Source organism: Pteropus alecto, unplaced genomic scaffold, assembly GCF_000325575.1.
Source record: "Pteropus alecto unplaced genomic scaffold, ASM32557v1 scaffold195, whole genome shotgun sequence".
In the NCBI taxonomy this organism is placed as follows: Eukaryota; Metazoa; Chordata; class Mammalia; order Chiroptera; family Pteropodidae; genus Pteropus; species Pteropus alecto.
Genome location: NW_006438073.1, coordinates 5531013 through 5558776, shown reverse-complemented (window position 1 = coordinate 5558776; position 27764 = coordinate 5531013). Strand labels below are relative to the sequence as shown.

The following is a 27764-nucleotide window of genomic DNA, read 5'->3' as shown; positions in this document are numbered from 1 at the left end:
GCAGAGAGAATCGCGTAAAGATTCCCTATGTTCATGGCACCTAGATTTAACTTTAAATCTTTCATCATACTGGCAGTTACTAGATGATTGTTGATTGATGGATTGCTGAAAATTTATAAAGTGAGTCCAGGCATTGTTTGTCTTGAAATATCATCTCAAATTATCATGCGGTGTGTTTTATAAAGACTGAGGTGTGTTTTATAAAGGACATCTTAAAAACACAATCACAAGATCTGTCACAACTATCGAAATTCATATTTTCTTAGTGTTATGTGATACCACCTAGATTCAGATTTCTACAACTGTTTTTAAAATGTTTTTTCCCACATTTGGGGTGTTTAAGTCGGGATTTAGAGTCCAGACAGACCCCCCCACCCCCCCTCTTTCCGTGCGTGCCCCCCGAGAGGAGTTTAGGCTGCACCCTCCCCGCCGGCTGGTGAGCTGGAGGTTAGACAGACACGCTCAGTGGGCCCAGCTTCGTCATCGTCCCGAAGAACATCTCACAGTGTCGCTGCTCCGCTTCGCGGGGGTAGCGGGCCTCCTGGCGGGACGCACGCTGGGGAGGTGGCGTTCAGGGAACAGTCTGGGTGCTAAGGGTGCTTGCCTGTCCCGAGCCACTGCTGCGCCCGGCCCAGGGACGTCTGACTGCTCGTCTTGCCAGGTACCTGGCTGGGGTGAGGACAGATCAGTAAGCTCTCTGATCGAGAGGGAAAGCGTGAGGAAGATGACAGGCCGGGTCTGGCAGAGACGAGACGGGAAGGAGGCGGGTAGAGTGGTGGGGGTGGCCAAAGGCTGGGCAGAGCGAGGCCAGGGCGAGGTGGGACCGTTCGTCACCGCCTCCTGTGAGCCGGGACTGCTGGTCCCCACCCCAGACGGATGTGTTCGAGCCAAGACCCTGGTTCCTCCACCGCCTGCCGCTCCCCCCAGCTTCCCAACTCACTGAACAGCAAGTCCGCCCCCAGCCGCTCAGAGTGCAGATCTCAGAGTCGCCCCTCAGCCTTCTGGTCCCCCACCCACCCCAGCTCCAGCAGAACCCTGAGCCCCACTCCTCGCCCCCCGCCCCCCGAGCCTGCCGCACCTTGCTCTCTACACAGCAGCAACGCCGCCTCCCACAGGGGCTCCCGGCTCTGGGCAGCAGCTGTCCACCCGTGCACAGAGCGAGGACAGGCTGCATCCTCAGTCATATTCAGTGAGATCACGTCCCGCTTCACAATGAACTTGCAGCGCCTCTGGAGAGGTCCGTCTCCAGGCCCTCTGAGAAAGGTCAGCCTGGGCCCCCAGGGCCCCCCAAACCCCCCTCCGCTGGCCCCACAGCTCGTACGGCCGTCTGCCATGTCGTGTGTGTGAGAGACTGCTGTTTCCTGCCGTCTCCTCTGTAGGATCCGTTTGCTCGCTGCCATATTCAGTGAGCAAACACCTGCGACAGAGCTGGGCACGCACGGGCTCTGCGTCAGTACTTGGCGGGCGGATAATAATTGTGACATACCTGGGGCGGGGGAGTCAGGGGGCACAGGGGGCACAGGGCGGCATGGCTCAGCGAGCTGCTTCCTCGGAAGGCAGTTCTGAGAAGCCAGAATGTCAGGGCCACCGAGCGGAGGGCCGGGGAGGTCCTGGGCCCTTGCTGTCCCTGCCCCCACCTGAGCGTCTGAGGGACGGCGGGAAGCACAGCGCTTCTCTCTGGCTTTTACACCCAACACTCAAGACCGTCGCATTTCTTGACGTTTTGCCTCTTTCTGAAAACTTGACCCGATACTTAGAAGCGGAGTGGTGACGCCACCTGATAAAAAGCTGCTTTTCCGCTCCTAACGTTTCTCGCCCCAGGGTGCCTCTGTCCGTGCCTGCAGCTCCTGTGCTGCCCGTCAGTCCACCTCTGTCCCAAACTCAGTGCCCGAGCCCTGCCCCCGTCTGCGAGGATGTCAGTGGGAAGCGGGGGCACCCCCGCCCCGCCCCTTCCGGGCACGTGTTCTCATGGCGCCTCGTGGCCCGGACCTGCCATCTCACGGCTTCGGGTGGGGGGGGGGCACCCCCTGGCAGTCTCAGGTCTTGAAGTCTGAGTGCCGAGAGCATTCCAGGTCAAGTCCGTTCCTTCCTCACCCTGCCAAAGGCAAAGTCCGCAGAGAAACGGGCGCTTTGGGGGCTGGGCGGGGGCCAGCGATGGAGGGTGCCGTGTCGTCGAGGGGAGCTGGCTCACGTGATGCCAGCTCGCAGCGGGTCTGTCTCGATCGGGGACGTCCTGGCGGCTTCTCAAACACGTTCGTTCTCGCCCCCTCTAAGGAGCCCTTCTAGACGTTGTTTCTCTGATTGTCTCTGTGACACTTTAATGGCACAGACATTACAGCGCATCCGTTCAGGAGCTTCTTGCCTCGGCGCCATTCCAAGACCTGGGCATGGGAGTGGGGGCGGCTTGGAGGCCCCTGGTGGGCATTGAAATGCGGGACTCCCGGCTGGACGGCAAAGGGGGACAGCACTGAAACCCGGCTGTGGCCAAAAGGCACGTGCACGCTGCCAAATTAGCTAGAAAGAGTTCGAACAAAATGCAGACCGAGCACCCACACGCGGAGAGCCAGAGCGTCCGTGTCCTCGGACCTAGGATTGCGTGGAAACAGGGCGAGCGCCGTGCCTGGAAGGGACGGTGTGGCAGGGGACACGCGGGCGAAGGACAGGAAGCGAGGCGTGCGGTCTGCGGGCTGGGCAGGGGGCCCCGGCTCTCGCCAGGGTCGGAGCTGATTGGGGATGGCTGTGAGTGAGGGCGAGGGACTGGCCGGCTTCGCGATGGACCCTCGAGGTGCACGGGGACCAGGAGGCAGCTGTCTCCATCAGGAATCCCAGGCTCGGCATCACACGCCGTGAGGTGGAGGGTGCATTTGGTGAGCTCCACACACCCTTCACAGCATCCCCATGGCTCGCTTGGGGACAGCCCTGGCTCCTGTGTGTGCCCAACACCTGCTGGGGGCCAGAGCTGGGACGAAACCTTTCTGTTTACTCAGCTCCCACTAGTCATTCAATTTCATGTTTTCATTCCGATTTCGGTCCAGGGCCCAGAGTGCTGGGCGGGCACCTATACCTGTTAAATGACCTGCAGGTGAAGGGCGCAGGTCAGGTTCAAGGCCGGGGCCAGTATCATTGACGCGCCAGAAACTTCAGAGCTTCGTTTTTGCATTTTGGAGTGTCGTGAGGACGAGAGGCTTCATCGTCCATCTGAAAAATCATCAGCGCAAAGTTAAATTATAAGAAGCTATTATAAGTGCATAATTACATATACTTACGTCAGAGATTCCATATAATTATACATGTAATTATGTGATTATTAAAATTAGGTAAAGTTAATTATCAAAGTGGCCATGTTCCTTCACAGCCTCTCCCATCTCCGCAGAGGCGGGGAGGCTGCTGCTGACGCGTGTTTGTACGACGAAGTCGGGAGTCGAGATCACGGGATCTTTTCTGCGGGACCTTGGCCTCCCCGTCTTGCTAGACTTCTCCAGCGGGAGCCGCAGACGGGAGGAGGCAGTGGTCCTGTGACCGCAGACACTCGCGTGACGGTTTGGTGGGGGAGCCTTAACGCCCCCCGCCGGCGGGGCCCACGGAGGGATCTCAGCTGTGGTTTGAGACATTGCTGGGGTTGCCAGGGGCTCCTGGGGCTCAGGCCGGAGTGGGGCCCGGTCTTGCTCGGCATGGTCTGTGGCTGCAGGCGTCAGGGCTGAGGACAGGCAGGTCCAGCGGTGACAGGCACAGGGGCTGCCCGAGGCGGACGCACAAGCAGGGAGCGTCCCTCATTTCTCTCCTGGCTCTTTCCGTCCGTTCCTTAGTTATTTCCTGTGTCACTGCTGTCGGTCATAGTAACAGTCCAGTCGGGTGAGAAGCCCTGGTTTTGTGCCAGGCGTGCGTTAAACGCTGTTAATGCTTTAGCATAATCGCCTTGTCACCACGAACCTTCGAGGTGGGTGTCTGTCTCGCAGGAGAGGAGCTGACCACAGGTCTCCTGCGCGCTTCCCCCAATCTCCCCACCCTCTCAAAACGCCCGACCCCCTTACGGTCACGGCTTTCAGTGTCTCTGCGACCTTGGGCAGCCGGCTCGGGAGGCCCGTCTGGGGTTAACGCCCGCACACCCACTTCCCAGCTGTGGGAGCAGAGCCGCCACCTCGCCACCTTCGGACGGTGATGGCGGCCGTGCCGCGATGTGGTCGGCAAAGCTTCGACGTCGCCGTTCTCCCCGCTGCCTCCTCCTTTAGGAATGGCCGTTTCTGCTGCCGCCCCTTCCGTTTCTGCGCCGACTTCTGCTTCCTCTTTGTCACTGTCCTCGGCCGCACAGCGCAATAGCAAGGACGAGACAGATCTCTACCGATGACCGTGGTCCCTGTAGCCGCCTGGGTTTGGTCTTTTCATTGCCCCGAAGTCACAGGCCGCAGATTGGGATTTTGCAGCACGGGTCATCATTCCTTGTGGGTCATTATTCCCTGTGCCGGGTGCCCTGCCTGGCCTTCTCCCGAGATAACTTGGAATCGCCCCCAGGGGCCTCCAAGTGGAGCTTGCAAAAGTGGCAGCAGCAACCGGCCGGGAGTGGGCAGGGTGGGGCCGGAGGAGGCGGGGAGGGGAGGAGAGGTGGGGTGCGGGGCCTGGAGGAACCAGTTTCCCTGACGAAACCATGAAACGTGCCAGAGCAGAGGCGAGTTCTCCGCCGACCTTTCGAAACACGGGCTTCCACGGCTGAGCAGAGACCCCCGTGTCTCACGCATCTGCTCCATCCTCTGCTTTGAACAAATACTGACTCGTCCATTTACATTTATTCTGGGGTCAGAATACAGTGCGGGGCGGGGAGGGGAAGCGTACTGTCCCATGGGAACATTCATGACGACTGAGACACCGAAAGGTGGCTAAGGAGACAGGCTGGGTAGACGGTGAGTCCCGAAGCCGCTGAACCCACTCAGCCCCTTGGGTGTCCCCCTCCCTCAGCCAGTGGGGTAAAGCAACAGAGGGACTGGCACCGGGGGGCTCGGGGCTGGGCCGCTGGGTCCCAGAGGTGCCCAGGCCCATTGTCACCACAGCGTCTCCTGCGGCTGAGGCCCCAGGTGAGGGCAGTGAGGCCCTGGAGCCATGCTGTGGTGGCGGGCAGAGCGATTTTGGGGGCGGACGGAGGGGACTCTGTTGGGGGAGGGGGAAGATGACCCCCAGGCCCCCGCCTGTGTCAGGGACCGAAGTGCTCCCATCGCCACAGGGAGAATCAGACTCTAAGCCAAGCTGGCTGGGGAGAGTGGGAGGGAGGGGGTGGCCTCGGGGCCTGAGGGGCTCGGTGGGACAACGGTCGCCTGTGCATGACCCTCTGCAGCCATCGTTTACCCCGTGTGGTCCCACTGCCTGCTCACACTCCCCTGAGAGGCCAACGGCCTTGCAGAGTCCCAGGCTTTGCCCTGCTGCAGGCCCCTGGCCAGTGCGGGGCCGGGGCATCGAACACTGTCCAGCGAGGGGCCCCGTGGGGCTGAGTGTGACCGCACTGAGAGGTCACCGTGACAGAGGACCAGAGGAGAACCGTGCGGTGCCCGGAGGCTCCCGGGAGAGGCGCTCGTGGGCCGGCACGGGCACATCGGGGCCCCGCCCCGCCTCTCAGCTCTTTACCCCTTTGCCTTTTCTGTGTCACGGACCTCAGGACACCCCGGCGACTCAGCCTAGGGTGGCGATCTGCTCAGCTACTAAACGATGGCGCACACAGTAGGGCCAGGCCCAGGACGCGCTGCATGGAGGTCCGCAGAGGCTCTGTGTCTGGAGTTTTCTGTACCTGGCAGCCCGTGACCTCGGAGGAGTCGCGTGCCTGCCGCTTTCCGAGCTGGCCTTCCCAGGCAGGGGCCTGGCCAGTCCTGTGTCCGCGTGCCTCCCACAGCCCCTGCCGCCTCAGAGCCCAGGCAGAATGCCCTCCTCTGGCCAGCGGTGTGACCGGCAGTGCCCTGAATCGAACAAATACTGCCTCGTCCACAGGGAGACCGGACACTCGCTTACCATGAAGGTCAAGACGTTGCCCCGAGTCTCGGCCATCTTAGAGGGTCTGGGGGAAGACTGCGGCCTCCTACCCCCACCCCCACCCCCCCACCGAGCCCTGCACTGGGCACGGGTCACAGCCTCAGGCCCTTCTCTGGGTGTCAGAGAACCCCCTTCCTCTCCCCGCTCTGCTTCGACTTTGATTTGATTCATTATTCTAGTTCCCGGCTTGGCTATGCTTCAGCTAGCGTTGGCGTGTTAGGTAAAAGCCCACTGCCTTTTCTGGTCGTGCGTCATTTGGTGTCCGTTAGTTTGGACACCTGCATGAGAAGGTACATGCTTCGGGGCAACACCTGGTCTTCGCTTCTCTCCTATGTTTACCGTCACCTCCGGACAACGGCCGGTGGGACTGCGATCGCAAGTCCCCACGCGTGGCGTCGCCCCCCGTCTGAACAGCAGAAGAACCCTGCTTTTTCTCAGGCCTCACGCATTTGCGACATCTGCCACCACCCCGGGCAGACAGGGAGTGGGCAGCACTAACGTGTGCTATGTGGACGGAGCTGCCGAGCCCCTGGCAGCCCAGCACAGGAGGGCCCCCCCCGGCAGTCCTAAAGCCCCGACATTCAACGCGGGATGGTCCAGAGTGCCTCTAAGTGGAGCGGCAGATGCCCACCTCACGTGGAGCCTCCGTTAGGCAGGTGCCCACTGGCATAAAAGATGGGCCGCCTGGCAGTCGGCTGTGAAGCCACTGAGGGGGGCGTGAGCGTCGACGGCAGCCACATGGGAAGGTCGATGAAACCTGTTCATGGAGACGTTTGCAGGTGACATGCAGCTGTTTACACAGAAATGCCCAGTAAAACATCCCCACCTCACGTGGAGCCTCCGTTAGGCAGGTGCCCGTTGGCATAAAAGATGGGCCGCCTGGCAGTCGGCTGCGAAGCCACTGTGTGTATGTGTGCATGAGCATGTGTGCATAAGTGTGTGTATGTGCATGTGTGTGCATGAGTTTGTGCATGCATGAGCGTGTACCTGCATTGTGAGAATGTGCATGTGTGTATGTGTGGGTTGCACATGAGTGCATATAGTGAGCGTAGACAGCAGCCACAGGGGAGGGTCGATGAAACCTGTTCAGGGAGATGTTTGCAGGTGACGTGCAGCTGTTTACACAGAAATGCCCAGTAAAATATTGGCCAGTAAGTCGTTCCGCGAGATGCCAGAGCCTTCTGAGTGCTGGATGTTGAGGCGAGGATGAGGGGGTGTGGGCGCTGCCTGGAGGGGATCAGTGACGATGGCTCCGTGCTCTTTGGGGACACGTGTGGAAGGACACGCACCTGGTCCCAGCCTTCGAGAGCTTTGCAGTGTTAGCCCGGGCCGCAGAGACGCTGTCCCACCCCGCCGAATCAAGCATAGGTGGGCAGGATCTTTTGGGGTGGCAATTTTGGAATAGCCATAAAATTTAAATATATGCATATTTTTCAATCCATAGTTCTATCTTTTGGGGGAAGAGGGCGTATTTATGTTGGAAAAATACTTTCACAAACGTTAAAAAGATTCCGAGATGCTTAATGCAGTATTATTATTTGTAGCCGCAAAAAGAACAAGGGAAAAATGCTAATCAATGGCAGAATGGCTGCATAAATCACGGTATATCCATGGTATGAACCGCTGTACAGCCACGGTGTCACCCTGTGTGAGATTGCCATTCTGGCTGTTTTTCACCTTTTAAAAATGGCAATTTCATCTACTGAACAGAGAACGAAAGCTGTTCCTATTTCTTCATATTTAAAATGGGGAGAATGACAGTACCTCATAGTCTCACAGGATTAATAAGAGGACTAAGTGCATTATCACATGCAAAGCCCTAGAAACAGTGCCCACACATGGCTACAGCCCAATAAATACTCGCTAATATCATCATCTGGATGGCTTAACACAGAAAGATCCAGAATATACCATTTGAAGAAAACATATGTGTATGTTTACAAACATCGATAAAAGCATGAACCCATTTATGGGGAGGAAAGATGTGTGTGAGAGTGTGGGTGTGTACATGGGTGAGCGTGTGTGCATGATTGTATGCATGTGTGTATGTATGTGTGCATGAGCATGTGTGCATAAGTATGTGCATGAGTTTGTGCATGCATGAGCGTGTACATGCATTGTGAGAGTGTGCATGTGTGGGTTGCACATGAGTGCACATGTGTGAGAATATGTATGCATGAGTGTGCATGCATGAGCGTACATGCATGTGTGTATGTGTGTGAGTGCATGTGTGTACATGTGAGAGTACTTGAGTGTATGACGTGTACATGTGTGTGCACGTGTATGTGCGCATGCGTGTTCTGCACGTATACATCTAGGAACAGGACTAGAAGGCTCCCTTCCAAACTGATCTGAACGGTTAAGCCTGGAGAAGGTGGTGGGATTGGGGGAGGGGAGACCAGGCCTCCCCATCCTCCAACTGGAGAGGCAGAGCCACTGGCAGATACGCTTCCACCTGTACAGGGACTGGTCCTTGTTCATTTGTGGGGACTGGTCGGGCCATCTCTGTAGGGCCGTCGTCTCTGTCGCTCATGCTGGGGATTGAAGTCCCGGGGCAGGCAGGCAGAAAGGGGCGATGCATGCACACTGGTGGGTATGGAGAGGCCGGAGCCCCCAAGCGTTCGCTGCAGGCCTCTGAGGACAGACGGATACCCACGCAGTTCTTACTGAATGAGGGCCCTTCGTCACCGCTCAGACGGTTGCGGGCCCAGCTGCTGCTTCGGGCTGAGGTGACTCGGCAGGTCACCAGCAATGTGTCTGAGCTGCAAACGGTGTTGCTGCCCTGCCTCGTGCCGGGCCTCCCAAGAATGCCCCCGTGGGCCCCTTAACCCGAATCAAACAAGAAAGGAGACCGGGGAAGAGCAGTGCAGCTCGGCCTAATCCACGCGTGGCCGAGCCGTCGGGGATTTAAATGTTCATGCTTTCCTCAGCATACGTCTGGCTCGATGAATTATCTTACCGTGTGGCTCTATAAAGAAATTTTTTTTCTGAATTAAAAAAACCCTCGAAACTCTTTGGTGGGGGAAAAAAAAATAGGCAAGAATCTTCTACCCCGTGAGATGTAGTGTTCACTTGTGCCACGAACAGCATATTGAGACGTATGAGAAATCGAGCTTCTCTCCACTGTCCCCGCCTGGCCCCGGCCACTGGGCAATGCCTCCAGCTGGTCTCCCTGCTTCTGCCTGGCTCCTCCGATCTGTCCCCACGTGAGCCGTCCGCCGTGGTGGTCTTTTCGGAATGCAAATGATGCCACGCTGTGCCTGCTTAACAATGCTCCAGTGACTTCTCATCGCCTTGATTATGAGATCGTAACTCGTAACGCCTTCTCCTGGGGTAGAAGTCGCTGTCACACTCTGTCTGTCTCTGTCTCTGTCCCCTCTTCCCTCTCCCCGTCAGTGACCGCAGAGCCTCGTGTGCCGTAACATTCCCAGACGTACAATAGTAATGAAAAGCTGGCTGCTTATTGGTTATACTCTGTCCAACATCATGCTCCAACTACGTAATCTGCTTCGATACCCGCGAGGCCTCTAAAAGCTTTTCCTGTCCCTATTTTACAGAGAAGAATGCTGGGACTTAGGGGACATTGAGAGACAGGCTGGACGTCTCACAGCCAGTGAGTGGCATCGGCAGGACTACAGCCCGATTGTGCCTGATCCCCAAAGCCACGAGCATGTCATTCAGCACCCAGCATCCTGCCCCTGTGGCACTAGGCCCCAAGAGGGTGGGCACCGGACCCGATGTCTGCTATTACTCCCCAGGTCCCCCCATGCGGCCCACACGCATCGGCACCAGGACGTGTCGAGAGCATAATGGTGCCGGCTCCGTGCTGGGTCTCGGAGTCAAGGCTGGGGTCAGCGTGACCGGACAGAGCAGTCCTCGCCTGACGGGGCTTGCTGTCTGTCACGGGACATGCGTGGGTGGCATCGCAAGCTGTGATGAGTGCTGTGAAGGGCACCGGGGAACAGGGGACTCGGGGGCCTGGCCTGGGGCAGGGAGAGCAGGACGCGGAGGCGTCAGGAGATGTCTGCAGGACGACGAGTCACATGGACCCATTCGGCTTCGCTGCTCCTGTGTTGCTCAGCTTGGGGGCTTTTCCGGGCTCCGTGCCAGGGACGGACTAGGCCGTCCTGACCACCTGTCTCTCAGAAGAAATCAGGGCAGCGATAGAAACATCTTTCTGCACAACATCCACACAGCAAAAGTCCCTTTGTGTCCTGCTAACCCTCCCTTAACTCACCGCTCCTAGTGCCGCCAACGTCCCTGCCTGTGGGACAGCTGACCGACTGGGGGCTTGGCGTTTTCTCAGCTCCGAGGAATCGGCAGGCCCGGCTCGCTGTCGAGGGAGGGGCGCCTTGGTTGGTTCTCACGGTGCCGGTAGATGCCGATGCCTGGATTTGCTGAGAACTGAGCGTGTGGGATGCCCGGAGCGCACACCTGTGTCACACACTTTAATTCCCTCGACGCCTCAGGAGGCAAACCCCTTCCGAAGAGCGAGACGCAGAGTCGCTGTGTGGTTCGCCTGTCCAAAGCCCCATGGTGCTCACTGCTTAGGAGCTAGACTGCAGTGCCTTCTAGAAAGTTCTGGTGCTCTGGTTCAAAAGCATCCGTCTCCAGCCCAAGGAGACAGGTCCCCAAAAGCTGCCACTGAAGGCTTTAAGACGCGAGGCTTGGCCAGAGTCGGGACCACGCCTGCTCGTGTGTGCGTGCGTGCGTGCGTGCGGGGGGGTGATGAGTGAGTCCTCTGCTAAATGTGCACCCCCACTGACCAGGGATAAAAAAAGGGGTGCGACCTTCACAGGGACTCACACACCCAGCCATCCACCCAGCCAGCAACACGTTCGGCTGCAAAACTTCATTTTGAAGCTGCTGTGTAGCTATAGTTTTCATCGCCGACATTCGGCTGTTTTTTCTGGACACTTTCTACACACAGGCTTTTCCTGAGGCCACCAGAATTGTTCACTGGGTAAAGTCAAATTGGTCATTATTGCCTGGGGGAAATAGTGGGAACTCGAAAGACTATTTTAGTGCTTCTGCGTGGGCCCCGGTGCGATGGCTTTGACCTTGCCCTTCAGGCGCCAACGTCTGCTGCAGCCTCACCCTGGTGCACTCATGTGTTGCAAATGGGAGAGGAAACGTGGGTATTCACGTGTCCTTTGATGGAGTTTATAAGTACCCCAATTAGTCATTTCCCGGGATGTTGAGAAGTCTGTGCATCACCTCACGCGGCCTCTCAGAGCTCGGCAAACGCCGGGCGTGAATTCCTGATGGGCTCAGGCTCTCTGACTTATTTTCCCCCAGGTACTTAATCAAGGAATGCAAGTCATCTGTCTTGTCATAGCTCCCTCTCCCTCCCTGGAGGCTGTCGTGAAGTCTTTCTCGTTTGTCCTTCTGCTTCTCGACCCTCTCAGGGACTGGGCTGTGGGCCGAGATGACCCAGACCGTTACCCCCTAGAAGTCGCCCTGTGCCCCGGTCCGGAGGGCAGAGCCCTGCTCCCCACCCGGCCCAGCGGAGCCAATCCCGGGTCACGCAGGACACGCGAAATGAACGTCCATCTGTTGTGGTTTGTTCCAGAGCTGGTGATGCTTCTGGAGTGGTGGTCGGGCACGGAGTGCGTCATCCACACGGACCCCCAGGCCTACCCCAAGTTCGGGAAAGAAAACGCCATCGTGGTTCTGAACCACAAGTTCGAGATCGACTTCCTGTGCGGCTGGAGCCTGGCGGAGCGCTTCGGGGTTCTGGGGGTAAGTCGGGCGCCCGCTCACCCGCCCCACACATCCTGCCTTGCCTCTTGTTCTGGATCGTTCAGAATTTGCAGACGCTTTAAGTTTCTACTTGATGAAATGTTTTGAACTAACTGCTCTTCCTTCTTGCTTGGAGTAAAGATGACTATTTTATGAGCCATATAATTAATACTTACTCAGCGATTACTACGGGCTAGGCATTTTACATACGATCGGTTTATTTAATCCTTACAGAAGAGTTTAGGAGTAGGTAAGACACACCGTCCGTGTTTTAAAGGCTGAGTTTAAATCCTCTGCTCAGGATCACACAGCTTTTAAGCAGATTGGGGTTTGAACTGGTCTTGTATGACGCTACTTCATAGTCTTAATCTCTTGTGTTCTGCTGCTTCCTGGCTAACGGGCTGCATCCGCCTCTGAGCTTTTATCTTTCGAGTTTAAGAAAGTTTAAGAATCCCTAAGCGAGAGAGTTTGAACTGCAGAATTCAGAATAAAGATGAAATTCTGTTTTTCTCTAACGGCTCGCGTGCCTTTGGGTCTGGGTCGGTTAGGGTGACTTTTGTCACCTTTAACGCTCAAGCTGTGTAATGGCTGAGCCTGTGCCAGGTAAGCAAATCAAGTCATTGGGGGCTCAGGTATTCTCACGGGAGTCACAACGGCCTTGGTTGGCCCGGGGCGACAAAAAGCACCTGAACGCGTACCGCGTTTTGCGCTTGGGAACGAGCCCCTGCAGACAGATGCGGGGGTGGGGGGCTCACATCGCCCGTAGACAATGTCGGGGTGTTTAGGACGGAAGGCTGGAGAGAGGAGATGGGACCAGAGTCGTGGGCCAGCTCCCCCGGGGCTGTCTCGCTGGGTCTGGTCCCTGACATGCCCGCAGGGTCAGTCAGCAACGGAACTGGGGGCCTGTTCCGCTCTGCTGGTCTGGGGGAGACCCTTGGAAGGTGGACAGAACAGCCTGGGGACACATTTCGTATACGCTTTTCAACACTGATGTATTTTTAAATTGGGGGCAAAAGCAGAGAGGAGGAGATGTTGGAAGAAACACATCCCACTCATGCCTTTAGGACCAACGATGGCCGTTATTTCGCCGTCACAGCTGAAAGGCGAGGGGTCTTCAGCAGTTTCTGGCGAGGTGAGGAGAGCGTGTTCGGTCACGGCCGGTGCCCGGAGGGTCCCAGGAACCCGGGTTGCCGGAAGCGGTTCCGGGACAGGACAGGCCTCCTGCGGGCAGTTTTCTCTCGCTTTCCTGTTGATCCTTCCCGTCCCGACCGGCTAGATGTGTGTGTGCGCGTGTGTGCGTGTGTGCACGTCCAGATCCATTTTCAGGAAGAAAACTCAAAATTCTAGCATCACTCTCTCTGTTTGAGACGGCTCGGGCAGGTGTCTCAACCGCAGCTCTGTGGTGTCGTTGCCTCTGAGAGGAGAGGGAGAATACGGAGCCCGCCCCGCCGAGGAGCACAGTGAGTGACGAGGGGGGCAGCCGCGTGTTCGCACCGTGACCACTAGGATGCTCGATTTCCTGGACCCCCAGACCCCGCGCACCGTTGGGGCACAGCTGGTGACTTTCCGGGCTCCCCTGGTGGCTCGGTAGTCTTCGCGCTCCGCACGCGCGCGCTGGGGCAGTGACGCTGCAGGACGCGGAGCCGCGCTCCGGCCGCTGGGGCCGCCAGCTCTGTGTGCGCCTCGTCTACGCTGTTTCTGAACCTCAGGCTCCCCTCGTTCTTGTGTTTTATAAGCTCCCGGAGCCTCGGTGCGGGTACTGATTTGCCCCAGGAGAGTGACCAGCACGTCGTCTGGTTTCGGAGCCTTGCTTTTTCCCCTGGCAGGTGTCGGAGGAAGAGCCACAGGGCCAGGTGCTGGGGACTCGCTCCAGAGATGGCTGAGCTGCCTGCCCGTGCGAACAGGACCGGTGGCGGTGGGGGCGGGGCCGGGGGCGGGCCCAGCTTCCAGCCCCTCGGGCTCGCGGTCTGTGCGGGGCTCGTTCTGAAGAGACGAATCCTCTCATCGGGTCAGGAGGGCGCCGATAGGAACTAGCGAGGAGCGGCAGAGACAGAGAAGCTCCGAGAAACACGCAGACGCCCAGAGCCAGCAGCCGCAGGGACGTGGGCACAAATCGGAGAAAAAGGTGGACCGTGCAGTGTGTTCAGAGGAGAAGCAGCACGTGGAGAGGGGACCGGGACTGAACGGGACGGGACTGGAGGGGACCGGACCGGAGCAGACCGGGACTGAGAGCTGGGGACTTTACGGGAGTGTAACTATCCCAGCACCACGTAGGGCTCTCACCAGGACTGAGATCCAGGCCACTCCACAACCTGAGCGCAGGGTGCCGTGTGGATGACCTCAGGTGGCCGCACAGACGCCCGTTCGTGGACAGCGAACGGCCTTTCCGTCTCGACCCGGATTTCTTGAACGCATGCCGCGTTGGTAGGATTTCGCTTCCTCTTAAAAGCCAAGTAACGGAGGCCACGTGTATAGATGTGAGCACGGCCACTGTCCCCGAGGGTCAAGGGACCCCGCCCAGCAGTGAGGCAAGCAAGCCCCACACCTTGGGCCAGGGTGACACATCTCCCGTTCTCACTGGAATGCGGGGAGCCCTGCCGATGGCCAGGACTGTGCTGAGGGTGCAAAGTGGTTGCGGGTGCCCCATACCCCCTGCCCCCAAGGGCTGGAGGAGCCGCCCGGGCTGCCGCTGGGCACGTCTGGCGAAGCGCAAGCTGGCAGAGCGCGGGGGCTGCCGGGAGCTGTCAGGGGAGGCCGTGGTGACCTCGTAGGGGGCTGGACAGCTCAGGGGGAAGCTGCTAGACTGTCTTCTCCCGGGGCGTGTCCTCCCTGCGTACAGGGGACAGTTGGCCATCTCTGCGTGTCTCCAGGAGCAGCTGAGGTCTAGTCGGAGGGCGTGGGGCCAGGTGAGCCGCCTGGCCTCTCTCCCGAGTGACCCATCCATTTCTACCACCCTTGAAAGGAACGAAATGGCATCCTGTTGTGTGCATTGTTCCACGGTACCTTTTGTCTTAAATGACTTTCAAAAAATCACCTCATTTATCTCTTTTTAAAAATAACGCATGATGTTGAGATGCTTCTGGAGTCAGAGGAGATTGATTTTTAAGAAAGGACAGAGCTAGATTCCCGCCTGGGCATTTTTCACCTTCACATGTAAGAGCCTAAAAGGAAGTGAGTGTAAATTGAGGCAAGTGAAATTTGCAGGAATTCTGGAGAGTCGGGTGGTCACACAGGCATCTGAGGACCCCATGCGGTCACTCTGGTGGCCTGTCCTCAGACGCTCTGGTCCCCCCTGGGGCAGGCATTTCACGGAGTGGGTTGAAAAAACATGGACTCTTTCCTGTCCGGCGGTGAGTATGACCTCCTGACAGCTGAGAGCATGTATCTTATCTTTTTGCCCCAGAAACATGTGCACGTGGCCCCCGAAGGCTCCTTAGGCTCATGTCTGTCTGGTCTCAGCAGCAGCAGGCCCCGGTGAGCACCCCGTAAACAGTAGCTGTTTCGGTCAGCACTGATCTGCCAGGTGGGTGTGGCTTGGCTCACCCACAGGACAGCTGGGGTGATTTCTTCAGATCTGCACAGAAGCCACACCGATTCCTTATCTATGGTGGCACGAAGTGGCTTGAAACAATCATGCCTTCTCTCGGTTTGGTTTGTGTGGCCTGGGATCCAGGCTGCGGGTCCTGGCTGGCATCTCTCACAGGGCTGGAGTCGGGCGCTGGCCAGGCAGTCGTGTGGGTGCTGGGCCTCCACGCTCAGACCTGCTCCATCCCCCAGGGCCTGTTCCCAGGGTTTCCCCTGGTCCTGGCGTCCCCCGAGGCCTCGCAGGAGAGAGAGGAGAGGAAGCGCCCAGGGCCAAAGCCAACAACAGGCTTTTTATAACCGAAATGTCCCATCGCGCTGGTTGGAAGTGAGTGGATGAGCCCAGCCCACAGCCCAGGGGAGCCGGTGGGCGACACGGGAGGGAAGGATCCTGGGGCCCGTGGGGGGCTGCCGGCCACACCGCAGCATGACGCCTGGTCTCAGCCAGTCGACTCTCCCTTTAGAAAATATCATTAAGGGACACGTTCCAGCTCAGCCTGGAAACGGATTGAATTTGTGCTGCGTTTCTCCACACGGGGCGGGGTGGGAAGAGGACAAAGGGTCGTCGTTCCTGAGCAGAGGGCGCTTGCCTGACGTCGCCAGCTCCGTACCACCCTCCGGACACGGGCGCCGAGGCTGACGTGGTCATCGCTACGTCTTCAGAACCTTTTCCCAGCAGAAGTGTATGGGGTGTGTTTTCTGTAGAAGACACCGCACTGGGGTCCTGGAGAACAAAGACGGACTGAGAGGCACGGTCCTTGGTCCTTGGGGTTGAGGACTTTGTAATAGGAAGCGGGGACGGGGCCCCCGCCCGCCACACTGCAGGGGTTGACGAGAGCAGCCTTGACGGCAGAGCCTCGCCCGGGCCCAGGGTGTGGGCAGGCAGGGGCAAGGCCTGGTCAGCCCGTGGTGGCACCTAGGGGTTCCATGGCGTCTGGGTATCACCCCTTCTTTCTCTGGAGGAACTGGGTATAATATCGGGGGGCAAATTTTGGCAGTTGGGGCAGCTCTGTTTACCAGTCTGTGGGGAAGCGTTTCACTAATTTAGCAGCTGGTACCACCTTTGGGGGCTTACCTGCACACTGACCGCTGGCCCCCAAGGACACGGAATGAGGCCCTGAAGGATGAGGACGGTGTTAGGAGGGGATGAGAGATCAAGGGATCCGATCAGCATCACCTAGAAGGTAATTATGAGGCAGGGGACAGAGGTGGAAAGGGACAGGGTAGGCTCGTAAAGGGAGACCCTGAGTGCATGCCTGTCAGTCAGTGAGGGCTGGCCCTTTGCCAAGGTCCTGGGCTGTGCTGACAGCCACACACCTTCCCCCAGTTCACTGGACTCCAGCTGTGTCTCACGGTCACTGTGGGGGTGACTCTGGACTTACTGAAGCAAGTCAGACAGAGGGGTCTGGGTGTCCATGCGGCCACGTTGCTGTCTTCGCCTGGGCCGAGGTGGCAGCCCGCACGGCCATCGGCGAATGTCCTAAGGCGTTAGAAAATCACTCAGGAGCTGAAAAACTGAACTCAAACCGCTGGTGTTTTGGCTGAATCTTGCCAGGATGCTCCTGGCCATTCACATTAAATAGGGACCTTTCTGTGAAAGATCGCACGTGTCTGAAAACCAACATTATAAAAGGATCACTTTTCTAGCCAAAGGTTTTCTGCGGGACAAAGGTCAGTGCACACTGGTCTACGAAAGCTACACGAATGTTATTTCCTATAAACCCCCATCGGTTGTAACCTTCCCCCAAATGGTAGGATCCTTGTGTTTTGGTTTTGAACATTTAAAACTCAGCCAAAAAGTAAATGCTCGGAACGGTGGACCTATGTCTTCTGCCCTTGGATATCAAGAATAACTATTTCTTTTTCCCTCTGCAGGGAGAGAGAGATATATAGTCAAAACAAAAAAAATCCAAAGAAAAATGCTTGGGTGTGAACTTGAACCCTGGCTCCTGTGTTTGCTGGCTTGGTGACCTTGGGGAGGTCATCGGACTTTTCCGAATCTCAGTTAATAATTCCCATTTCGTGGTGGTGTAAGGGTTTAATGAACGTGTAGGATAACGAACTTAGTCACAGGGTAATGAATACAAGCAGACGCCTGGCTCAGGCGTGCAGTAGTTACTGGTTTCCTGGGCCCAAACTAGCTCCCCTTCGTTTACGCCCTTACAGTGGGATGAGGTGTGGAGGGTGAACTGTCGAGACAGGGTGTGTTTTCCTCAGTGGGATTCAACCCCGGTTCTGGCCCTGGACCCCCTGCGACCGAAACCTCCCCTCATTTTTACGCGATACAAAGCACCGCCACCCCCCGCCTTAATGCTGGTCGCTTCCCGCGCCCTTGCCGAGTTCTCTTTGGCTAAAGAACGATTAGAAGTTTCTAGATGCAGAGAAGTGCTTTGTTTTTGTCTTTTCCTGTCCAACGGAGACAGCTGCAGCCGTGCCTCTGTCAGCGGGGTCAGGGTGGCTTTGCGGTGTGCTCGGTGCCGGGGTCTCGCAGGCGTGTGGGGGCCGTGTTTCTCCGCCTCCCACCGTCACCCTCACCAGTGGACGAAGGAGCAGCTTTGTCAGGCACCACCCTTTACTCCAGGGCTAGGCACGGGCCCCACGTTTTGCCTCTAAGTATTCGCCAGTTGGGCCAGGTGTGCTGGGATGGTCCAGAGAAGGATTATGCAGAGAGACTGGTGACCAGGTGTAATCCCTTACTGGTAGCCCAGGAAGCCAGGGACTCACTGGCCGAGGAAAGACATCAGACAGGTGCGCCTTGAGTCCGTCACCGAACATATCCCTGGGGATATGAGCTGTGCTCTGTTTTTAGAAGTGCAATCCCAAGTTAGACACACGAGGTCTGATTTTTGATCGAACAGACTCCTCTAACAGGCAAAGTCGGACCGCGCTTGGCCGGTGGTCGGTCCAGGCTGGCGGACAGCAGGCTTCTCCTCCTCCAGCCCTCGGCACGCGGCCTGCTGTCGGGGGTCCCTCCTTGTCACCCCTTCCCTGCCCCCATCTGCCTGTGCTGCCTTCAGTGTTTATCGAACACCCACGGCTGAGAAGGTGCTGGGCACACGCTCCCACGTCCTCTGCCCTGCACCCCCACCTCGCCCCCGGAGTGCCTTCTGCTCTGTCCCCCTAGGCCTGCGCCACCCCGGGAAGGACTCAGGCTGCATCAGAGTCGAGTCTGGGAGGCGGCCCCAAGGCTCTGTGCCCAGGACCCAGGAGCAGGGCCGGTGCAGGGGGCGTCTCTCTCATCCGTTTCATCCTGGGGCTCCGATCCATGGACCAAGCCAGGTGTCGTAAATTCTCACCCCCGCCCCCCGTGAACCTCCTGTTTGTCCCCACACGCCCCTCCTTTCCCTGCATCAAACCCAGAACGGTGGGGCCGGGGAAGGGGAGGGCGTAGGCCGGCGGGGACGTGTTAGCAACAGCCCAAGAGCTCGGAGCATCCTGCTGCCCCCCAGAAGTGGGAGGTGAGGGTTTATTTCCAGCCCACGAGCAAGAGGTGGACTCTCAGAGCGTTTCGTCGCGTGCTTCACTTGTTCCCCCTGTGGCTGGGGCTAACCGTGGAGCGACGCGCCTTTCGTTTCTGACTCTCTTGAGATTTTTCTGGTAAAGTCCCCAGCGTTCTCCTCGTCAGCATCAGAGGAGGGAGGAAGCGAAGGGGAGAATGTCACGTGAGCAGAGGCGGAGCAGAGGCGGCCCACATCACGTCCCTGGTTCCCTGGGCGGCACGGTTGAGTCTCTCGCCTTTACACACACGCGCACACACACACACACACACACACACAGACACACACACAGACAGACACACACACGCACACACAGACACACACACGCACACACAGACACGCACACGCACACACAGACAGACACACACAGACACACACACACACACACACACACACACACACACACACACACACACACACACACACACACACACACACACACACACACACACAGACACACACACAGACACACACAAACGCACACGCACACACAGACACAGAGACACACACGCACGCACACACACGCACACACACACGCACACACAGACACACACACACGCACACATACACACACCACACACAGACACACACACACACATATACCCACCCACCCCCCGGCCTGTTACTTTGAGCTCCAGTCTCATCTCTGCATTTTCCTGGACGCGTAGTTCAGAGGCGAGGGCAGGTCTCACCCATCCTTCCTTGTACCCACCTGGTCGCAGAGCGTGTCTGTTCAGCGACTCCTTTGCCGCGTGTAGTGGCAGAGGTGACAGAAACCACTGGCTCTCTCTCTCCTCCTACCAGACTTCGAGGTGGTGGATAATCATCTCCATCTCTGTGTTTTCGGTGCCTGGCACGCACCCAGCGCGGAGGGGGTGTTTAATAAGTAGCCGTTGCACGGACGGAACGGTGCCGAGGCGAAGGCTCACGTATCACACGCCAAGGCCGAGGCTGAGCTGCGGCTGGCCGGCCCTCTGCAGACACGGGCAGGCAGCTCGCTGGGCTCCACCAAACTCGAATGTCTGCGACCGAGTCTCCAGCTCGCAGTTGAGAGAATATTATGAGACGACGTGCAGATGTTCTAGCTGACTTCTTAGTGACGTCTCGCCCATTTGCAAAGTCTCACTTAAGAATGCCCATTCAGATATTTGATATATTCAGTAGAAATAAGTGACCTTGGGTGAACCCAAGTGACTATACCGATACACCTGCAGGAACGGTCATATGCTACGAAGCCACGAAGGAGAATTTATGCAAATGGCATCTTGACCAGGGGCCCTCCTGCTGGCCCGTCCCAGCCCTGTGTCCTCTGCCATCCCTACAGAGTGGTCAGAGGTGGGGACATCATAGAAAGGTGACTGAACAGGATGCCCCGCCGGTTCCAACCACCTTATAAACCCGGCATCGATGCTTAACAGTCCATCTTTTCAGTCGCCAGGTGGCCATGTGAGAGAAATCCTCCCCTAGAAAGTCCTGACTCCACTCACTTGTCACCCAGAGGTGGGAGCCACGCCATCGTGGGGGTGGCATGCACGGGCTATCAGTGTGTTCTTAAAGCGGTTCTCGTGAGCGCCACGTGCTCTCTGCATGGCGTGGGCCTGTGAGCTGGACGTGCCACATCGGGACTTATGGTAGCTGTAATCTGCTGTTGTTATTAGCTACTAAGCCTGGCTTAGAAAATGGGTTGAATTCAGAAAGATTCGGCCACCGTGCTTACTCTGTGGTGGTAACAGCTACACATCATTGAACAGCCGTGTCCGGTTCTCAATGCCGCTGTTGCGGTGTCACCGTATATCATTAAATCTTTACAGCAACATTAGAAGTATTATTTTCCTCATAACGTAGCCGCAAAAACTGAGGCTCGGGAAGGTTAAGTATCTTAATCAAAGTCGCACGGCTGGAACGTGGCAGAGCCTGGTTAAAACCGAAGCTTTTCGCAAAGCCCTGTTGTCCCTGCCGAGGTCAGAAATCGAGTTGTTTCTTGGATTTGGAGGGTAAAAGTTTCTTGTGTCAGGTAAACATAACCAACAACAAGGCCTAAGGAGACCATCCAGAATGTTCATGCTGAAAGGCGTAGTCATTCAACAAAGTCCAGAAACGTCTCCCTTGCTCCTTTTGATCATCAGCGACTAGGCTGTGGCTGATCCAGAGCTCACCTGTGCGCCAGAAGGTACACGTGCCGGTATCGACCATTCTTAGAAGTGACTTGGCGAGAGGGATGCTGCAAAAATATTTTTTTCTGATCGAAAACAGGAAAATCTAATAAAATAAAAAAAATCCCTCCTACTCCGACTACCCAGCTATAGCTGTTACTTTTCTGTTTTACTTTTTTCCATCAGGCTAGAGACTCAGCTTTGATTCCAGATCTTTTAAAAATGTAGTATAACAAGCACTGTGACAGCCACTAAATATTCACAGAAAACAGATTTTGGTGGCTCTACATCGAGGATTGACAAACTTCGTCTGTAGCAGGTCAGACAGGGCATATTTTAGGCTTCGTGAACCAAACCGTATTGTTTCTGTCGCAGCTTCTCAACTCGGCTGTTGAGCGGCCATAGGCAGTGTATACGTGACAGACCCACGTTGTTGTGATAAAACTTTATTTATAAACACGTGCGGTGGAGCAGAGGTGGCCCACGGGCCAGGGCTTACGTGACAGACCCACGTTGTTGTGATAAAACTTTATAAACACATGCGCTGGAGCAGAGGTGGCCCACGGGCCAGGGCTTGCTGACCCTGCTTGGTAGGACTGCACCGTGCGCTGCGCTGCATCTCGCACAGACTGTAATTCATCCAGCGCTCCGCTCCCACCGTGGACCGTTCCGGTGGCTTTCAGTGATCTAACGCTAAAATGATGGACACATAGGCCACTGAGGTCACCTCCTTTTGCATCTACGCTTGAGTCCACGTCACTGTCAAAGCTGCCATCTCCTTTTAGCAGGTCGTCAAAGGCCAACGACTAAGACCCAGTATTAATGGGAAATACCGGAGGGTACCTTTCCTCACCAGACAGCGTGATCGACGGCGCTGGGCCACACACCTTCCAGGACGGCGCTGGGCCACACACCTTCCAGGCCCAGCGGCCACGGCTCGGAGTATGTGGTCCTCTCTGGGCCATGGAGACCAGCTTTGATCATTTTTATGTCGCTACGAATCATTTTTTCAATGAGTTCACGTAGATGTCATTTTTTAAAAGTCTTAAGCTATCAGTACTATAAGTTTAGTTCATTAGTAAAGAATTTTTGCTCTGCTTTTATCTGAAAAGTAGTTGAGAGGGGACAAATGAAGGAGGCAGGGCACGTGGAGGACACCCCTGCGACGGAGGAGGGGGGCCGAGGGACGGGAGACGGGGTCTCCCACGGTCGGGAACCCCCAGCGGTCGCACAGCGGATGGGCTTTTCACTGGGCTCCTTGCGGGGAATGGTTAATTCTCAGGTCAGTGTGTTTTCGTGCTCTTGAGTGACAGGCATTTCCTTTTGGTGTATGGCACGAGAAAGCAGCAGTCAGGATGATCAGTTCGCCCTCTCCTCCCTGCTGAAAGAGAAGACGGGAGATTTTTCGCGGTAACGTGACGGATGTTCTGGCCCAGCACTTCTTCAGGCCCCCGGCCCTGGTTCCAGTGCTTTCAGCCATGAAGACATCCGTATCTCAAAGGACAGCCGGGCTGCAGCCAGACACCTCCCGCGGTGGCCCGGATGGCCTCGGCGTTCCGTGACATTCTCAGCAACTGTGTTCACAGCAGGAAAACCAGCACCTCTTATTCTCAGGGTTCGAAATCTTCCCAGAAACTCCAAAACATATGCATCCCCCAGCAGACCTCTGAGTCACCTTGGCTGGAACCGGGTCATGTGCCCACACTAAGCGAAGCATCCAGGGAGACACTGGGCTGGCCTGGAGCCTGAGCATGTTGCCTTCTGAACAAAATGGACAGTCTGGTGAAGGAGGAGGGGGCGATGGCTATGGGGCAGGTCACCCAGCCTCTGGCCTGGGGACTTTGGCCTCTGATGGACAACCCGGCCTAATTTCTCAGCTTCCCCAGCGGGTAGCTGTGCAGTGCCAGGCAAGTTACTTAACATCTCTGAGCCTCAGTTTGACCACCTGTAAAATGGGCTATTCTTATTGGTTTAGAATCAAATAGGATTTATACAAAGTGTGTAGTCTGTGTCTGGTGCACGGAAGCCCTCACCCCACACGTGGCGAGTTTTCTGACCCACGGGGACTTCATGGCTTTGTTCTCTTCGAGAGAATTTGCATGTAATTGTGGGAAAAACAAAGTATGTGGACGCACTAAATCTGAAATATATCTGTGCTTTTCCTCTTCACCGTAGGGAAGATTGTGGTTTTTTTAAGGTAAAAGGAGTGTCTGTTTACTGCTTCTCATGGTCTGCATGGTAGGTTGGGGACATGGCCTGTTGTCCCTCTGCCGAGATGGAGCTTCATAGCTGTCCTGGAGGGGACGGGGAAGAGAGGAGAGAGGGCCGTGTAGAAGTTTTGCTTTCTTTACCTTGCGGGTTGAGGAGCATATCCAGACACTTGTCACCGGGAGCTCAGCAAAGGCCGCCCTGACTGTCCACATTACCACCTTAGTCGTCTGTACCGTTGACCGATGACGGCTACTTCAAGGAGCATCTTAGCTAATTCCAAAGTTAAGGGTGAAAAATGTAGAGCCCAAATCCACTTTGATAAAAAGCTGCTTTTGCACGTCCCCTGCCCCCTGCTGGCGGCAGCCGGGCACAGCTGGTTAGGGGTCCATGACCCGCAGCCCAGGGGGCCCCTGTTGGTGGGCCAGATCCTTGGGTCTGAAGCCAGCCTCAGGCAGGTGCCCAGCACCGCTCTGGCCGTAGAGAGGAGCTGGCAAAGGGACAGGGTGAGAGCTCCCGGTATGACCTGCTAACCTGATTCTAACTCACGGCTCCACCATTATTTCCTGGCCGAGTGACCCAGAGAAGCCTCGGGCTCGTTTCCTGGTCCGTGGAAGGGCAGCGATAGCCCTGCAGAGCCAGCAGGTTTGGCCGAGGACTGAGTGAGGCACAGGAAGTTCGTGACAGCTGTCACCACCGCACGATGGGCTCCGTGAGCCGAAACCACGGTGACCACCTGGAGTCCCTTGGCTGATGGCCATCCGTGACCCTGAATTTCCTGTCCCCGGCGCCTGCCCAGACGCCCGCCCTCCCCCACGGAGCCAGGCCCCTTCCTCCTCGCCCCACGTGGGGCACCACCCTGACCTCCAGCTGACCGGCAGGGAGGCTCCGGGTCCGTGGCACACTGACTCGCTGTGTCCCGGGCTGTCCCCTCAGGCTTTTGGAGTGGACGCTCACTCCTCTTCTTCTAGTAAGATCTCCATCAGCCGCCAGGGAGGCCCAATACCCGTCACGGACATCCCGGGCCCCTCCTCTGTTGCAGGGCTCCAAGGTCCTGGCCAAGAAGGAGCTGGCCTACGTCCCCATCATCGGCTGGATGTGGTACTTCACGGAGATGGTCTTCTGCACACGCAAGTGGGAGCACGACCGCAAGACGGTGGCGAAGGGCCTGCTGCGCCTCCGGGACTACCCCGAGAAGTACTTCGTACGTGAGGCCCGTGCGCCCCACGGCCTGCCGCCCAGCGGCCTCGCTGCACTCACGGCCTCGGTCCTTCCTGCCCGCTGACCTTACCAGTGCAAAAACCTTGCGACGACCTCACTACACTGGCGCACATAGGCACGCTCAGGATGCTCTCTCTCACACGCACACACACACATGCACGTGCATGCACATATACACACTCAAGATACTTGTCTCACATGCACATGCACACATGCACGCATTCAGGAAGCTGTCTCACACACATGCACACACAGGGTGCTTGTCACACACACAGGCTGCTCATCTCACACACACGCACACGCACTCAGACACAGGCTGCTCATCTCACACACACGCACACGCACATGCACTCAGAATGCTCATCACACATGCACACACTCAGGATGCTCATCTCACACACACGTATGGCCATGCACACACACACACTCAGGGTGCTTGTCTCACACATGCACACACACATGCATGTGCATGTACATATACACTCAGGATGCTCGTCTCACACGCACATGCACACACATGCACGTGCATGCACATATACACACTCAGGATGCTCGTCTCACACGCACATGCACACACATGCACGTGCATGCACATATACACACTCAGGATGCTCGTCTCACACGCACATGCACACACATGCACGTGCATGCACATATACACACTCAGGATGCTCGTCTCACACGCACATGCACACATGCACGCACATTTAGGAAGCTGTCCCACACACATGCACATACACACTCAAGGTGCTTGTCTCACACACATACGCACAGGCATGCATTCACACACTCAGGATGCTCATCTCACACACATGTATGCACACACATACACACACACACATACACACTAGTCAGAGGTCTTGCCCTGAGCCGTGAGCAGAGGAACACTGGCCTCTGGGCCAACTGGAGGTCAGCTGCCACTGCCAGGCCATCGCCCCTCTGGCCATGCCCAAAGGTTCCTGTGGGACCATTTGTGACCAAAGTGTACGACGGGGGTGGGGGCAGCATGCGGCTGGGACCCCGTGTGACTGCCGCCCTGTCCCTTGCAGTTCCTGATTCACTGTGAGGGCACTCGGTTCACAGAGAAGAAGCACCAGATCAGCATGCAGGTGGCCCAAGCCAAGGGGCTGCCCGGCCTCAAGCACCACCTGCTGCCACGCACGAAAGGCTTCGCCATCACCGTGAGGGGCTTGCGAGACGTGGGTAAGGGACAGCTGGGCCCCCGCAGAAGCATCCACCCCACCCCTGCTGCGCAGAGCTCTGCCCTTGGTACCACTTCCCTGACGGGCTAGTAGCTGGGAGGGGCTCTGGGGGTAAGGGTGGCACGTGCACAGCTGGTGAGCCAGGGTCCAGTCCCCTGGCTGCTGCCTGCACACACGAACACACACACGTTCACACACACACATTCACACACACACTAAGCCAACGCTGCTCTCCACTGCCCAGCACCATACTGCAAGGCTGTGGACCCGGGGCATCTAGGTCCTCACGGGGTTCCGTGTGGCTCCGCACTGGGTCAGCCTGGGCTGTCGTTTTGTTTGGCATTTCTTGCCCACCTGTTGGCACCAGCTGCCTCCCGATGATGAGCTCTGACTTTGCCATCTGTGGCATAGTTGGAGCCCTGAGTGACTGCAGGTGACATAAAAAAGTATCAACAACAGCTGTTTCCAGTCTCTTGCCACGACTTCCTGTCTCTTCAGTCCTGTCCCATCAATTTAGAAATGCAACACAACCAACCCTCCTCCCAAAGCCGTACTCCCCGTCCCTCGTCTCCACAGGGGTGGGGGGCTGAGCGGGGGCACTGGGTGGCTGGCTGCACAGCCTTCATCACAGCACGCCGATGCCAGGCTGCATGCCGGCACAGGCTGGGCACGGCACGGGAGGGAGACAGCACCCAAACGCGCTGTCCACACGGCCTGGCTCACTGGCCTGGCCCTCGGGTCTCCTCCCTGGCCTGCTCAGGGGTGCGGGTCAGATGGTGCCACGTGGACAGCGAGGGGGTCTCCTGTGGTGTTGCTCACCCTGGGGCATTAAAATCACAGATTCTTATTTGCTTCTCAGCCATGTTTCCAGTGACTACAGTTCAATCCCGTACTTGCTCTAGTGCACGGCTATCTTATTTTTCTAGGGGAAAAATGCACATAGAATGGTCCTGCTGCCATAGCTCAGACACAGCCTCCGATAGCATTATTGGATCAATTTATCTGACTATGGGTCCTTTTTAAACGTTGGCGTCTGCTGTCATACGTCTAGATGGGACGTTGCGGTGTTGCTCTGAAGGGCTCTGGCCTCAGCAGCGATTGTGTTTTCCATTACTAAGCTGTAGGGTGCTTTTCCGGTTACAAGATGTGACGTGTGTTCCATGTGGAACATCTGGACAGCATGGAAAAGCACGAAGCAGCAACCAGTGACGCACCCTTCCGAGCTGACCAGCTAGCGCTTTGTCGTTTTCCAATGTGTGTATCTGCAGAACAAAACTGGGTTCACGCTCTATATACTGCTTTGTATTTGTTTTATTTTTTTATAGTTTCAGCTGTATATGACTGTACACTCAATTTCAGAAACAATGAAAATCCAACACTGCTGGGTGTCCTAAATGGAAAGAAATACCATGCAGATCTGTACGTCAGGTAAGCTGGCTGCGTCTCCAATCGCTCACAGGGGATCCACAGCCCTTCCCCCGGGGAATCCGTGTAACGCTGCCTTGCGTGGGGTCTGCAGTGAACTGAACTAGTTCCCAGTCTGCGTTTATGACGTGAACGACAGACACACGCCACCCTTGTACACAGGGGAGTCCGTCCCTGTCGGCGGCTTCCTGGCCAGCTTGCTCTGGTCGGAGAGCTCAGGTTGGACACAGAAGACAGTATTTTACAGTCGTTTTGAGACTGAGTGTGAAGGGATTATTTAACGTCCCCTTTTCTTGGAGAATGTGTCTGCCGCATGCAAACACACACAGATAAGAGCGTATGTAATTTAAGTGGTGGTCTAGGAGCAAACGGAGAACATTCTGGCAGTTTCTCACTTTTGTGTTATGATTTTATTGAAAATACTTCACCAAGTCTTAGAGGAACCAATTCTCTTCACCCGTTTATTGACTCAGAGACTGCGTCATCTGACTTGTCATCGAGATCAGTGGGGAACAGACGCGGGAGACAGCACAACAATGGGGACTTGCACACTGAGACACCACGTGACCGGGCTCAGGGAGGCACTGGTTTTTTTTATGCGGTAGGCTGTTTTCCCTGAAGGCTAACCAAGGTGATCCGAAATGTCCACTGTTGGCGAACGTGTTCTGTAACATTCCGATTATTTTTTAAAGACGTCACTGATGCCAGGTTACAAATGGCACAGG

At 56.6% G+C, this 27764-nt stretch overlaps 1 protein-coding gene across 2 annotated transcripts in view; it reads left to right on the top strand.

Moving 5' to 3' along the window:
* AGPAT4 (1-acylglycerol-3-phosphate O-acyltransferase 4) overlaps positions 1 to 27764 on the top strand; it is a 99537-nt gene that overhangs the window by 66804 nt on the left and 4969 nt on the right. For both annotated transcript variants that reach the window (XM_006915040.3, XM_015591858.2), the window contains exons 3-6: positions 11582 to 11751; positions 24234 to 24395; positions 25462 to 25615; positions 26940 to 27042. In XM_006915040.3, coding sequence (XP_006915102.1) covers positions 11582 to 11751; positions 24234 to 24395; positions 25462 to 25615; positions 26940 to 27042 — 589 coding nt within the window. The remainder of the gene's footprint in view (positions 1 to 11581; positions 11752 to 24233; positions 24396 to 25461; positions 25616 to 26939; positions 27043 to 27764) is intronic.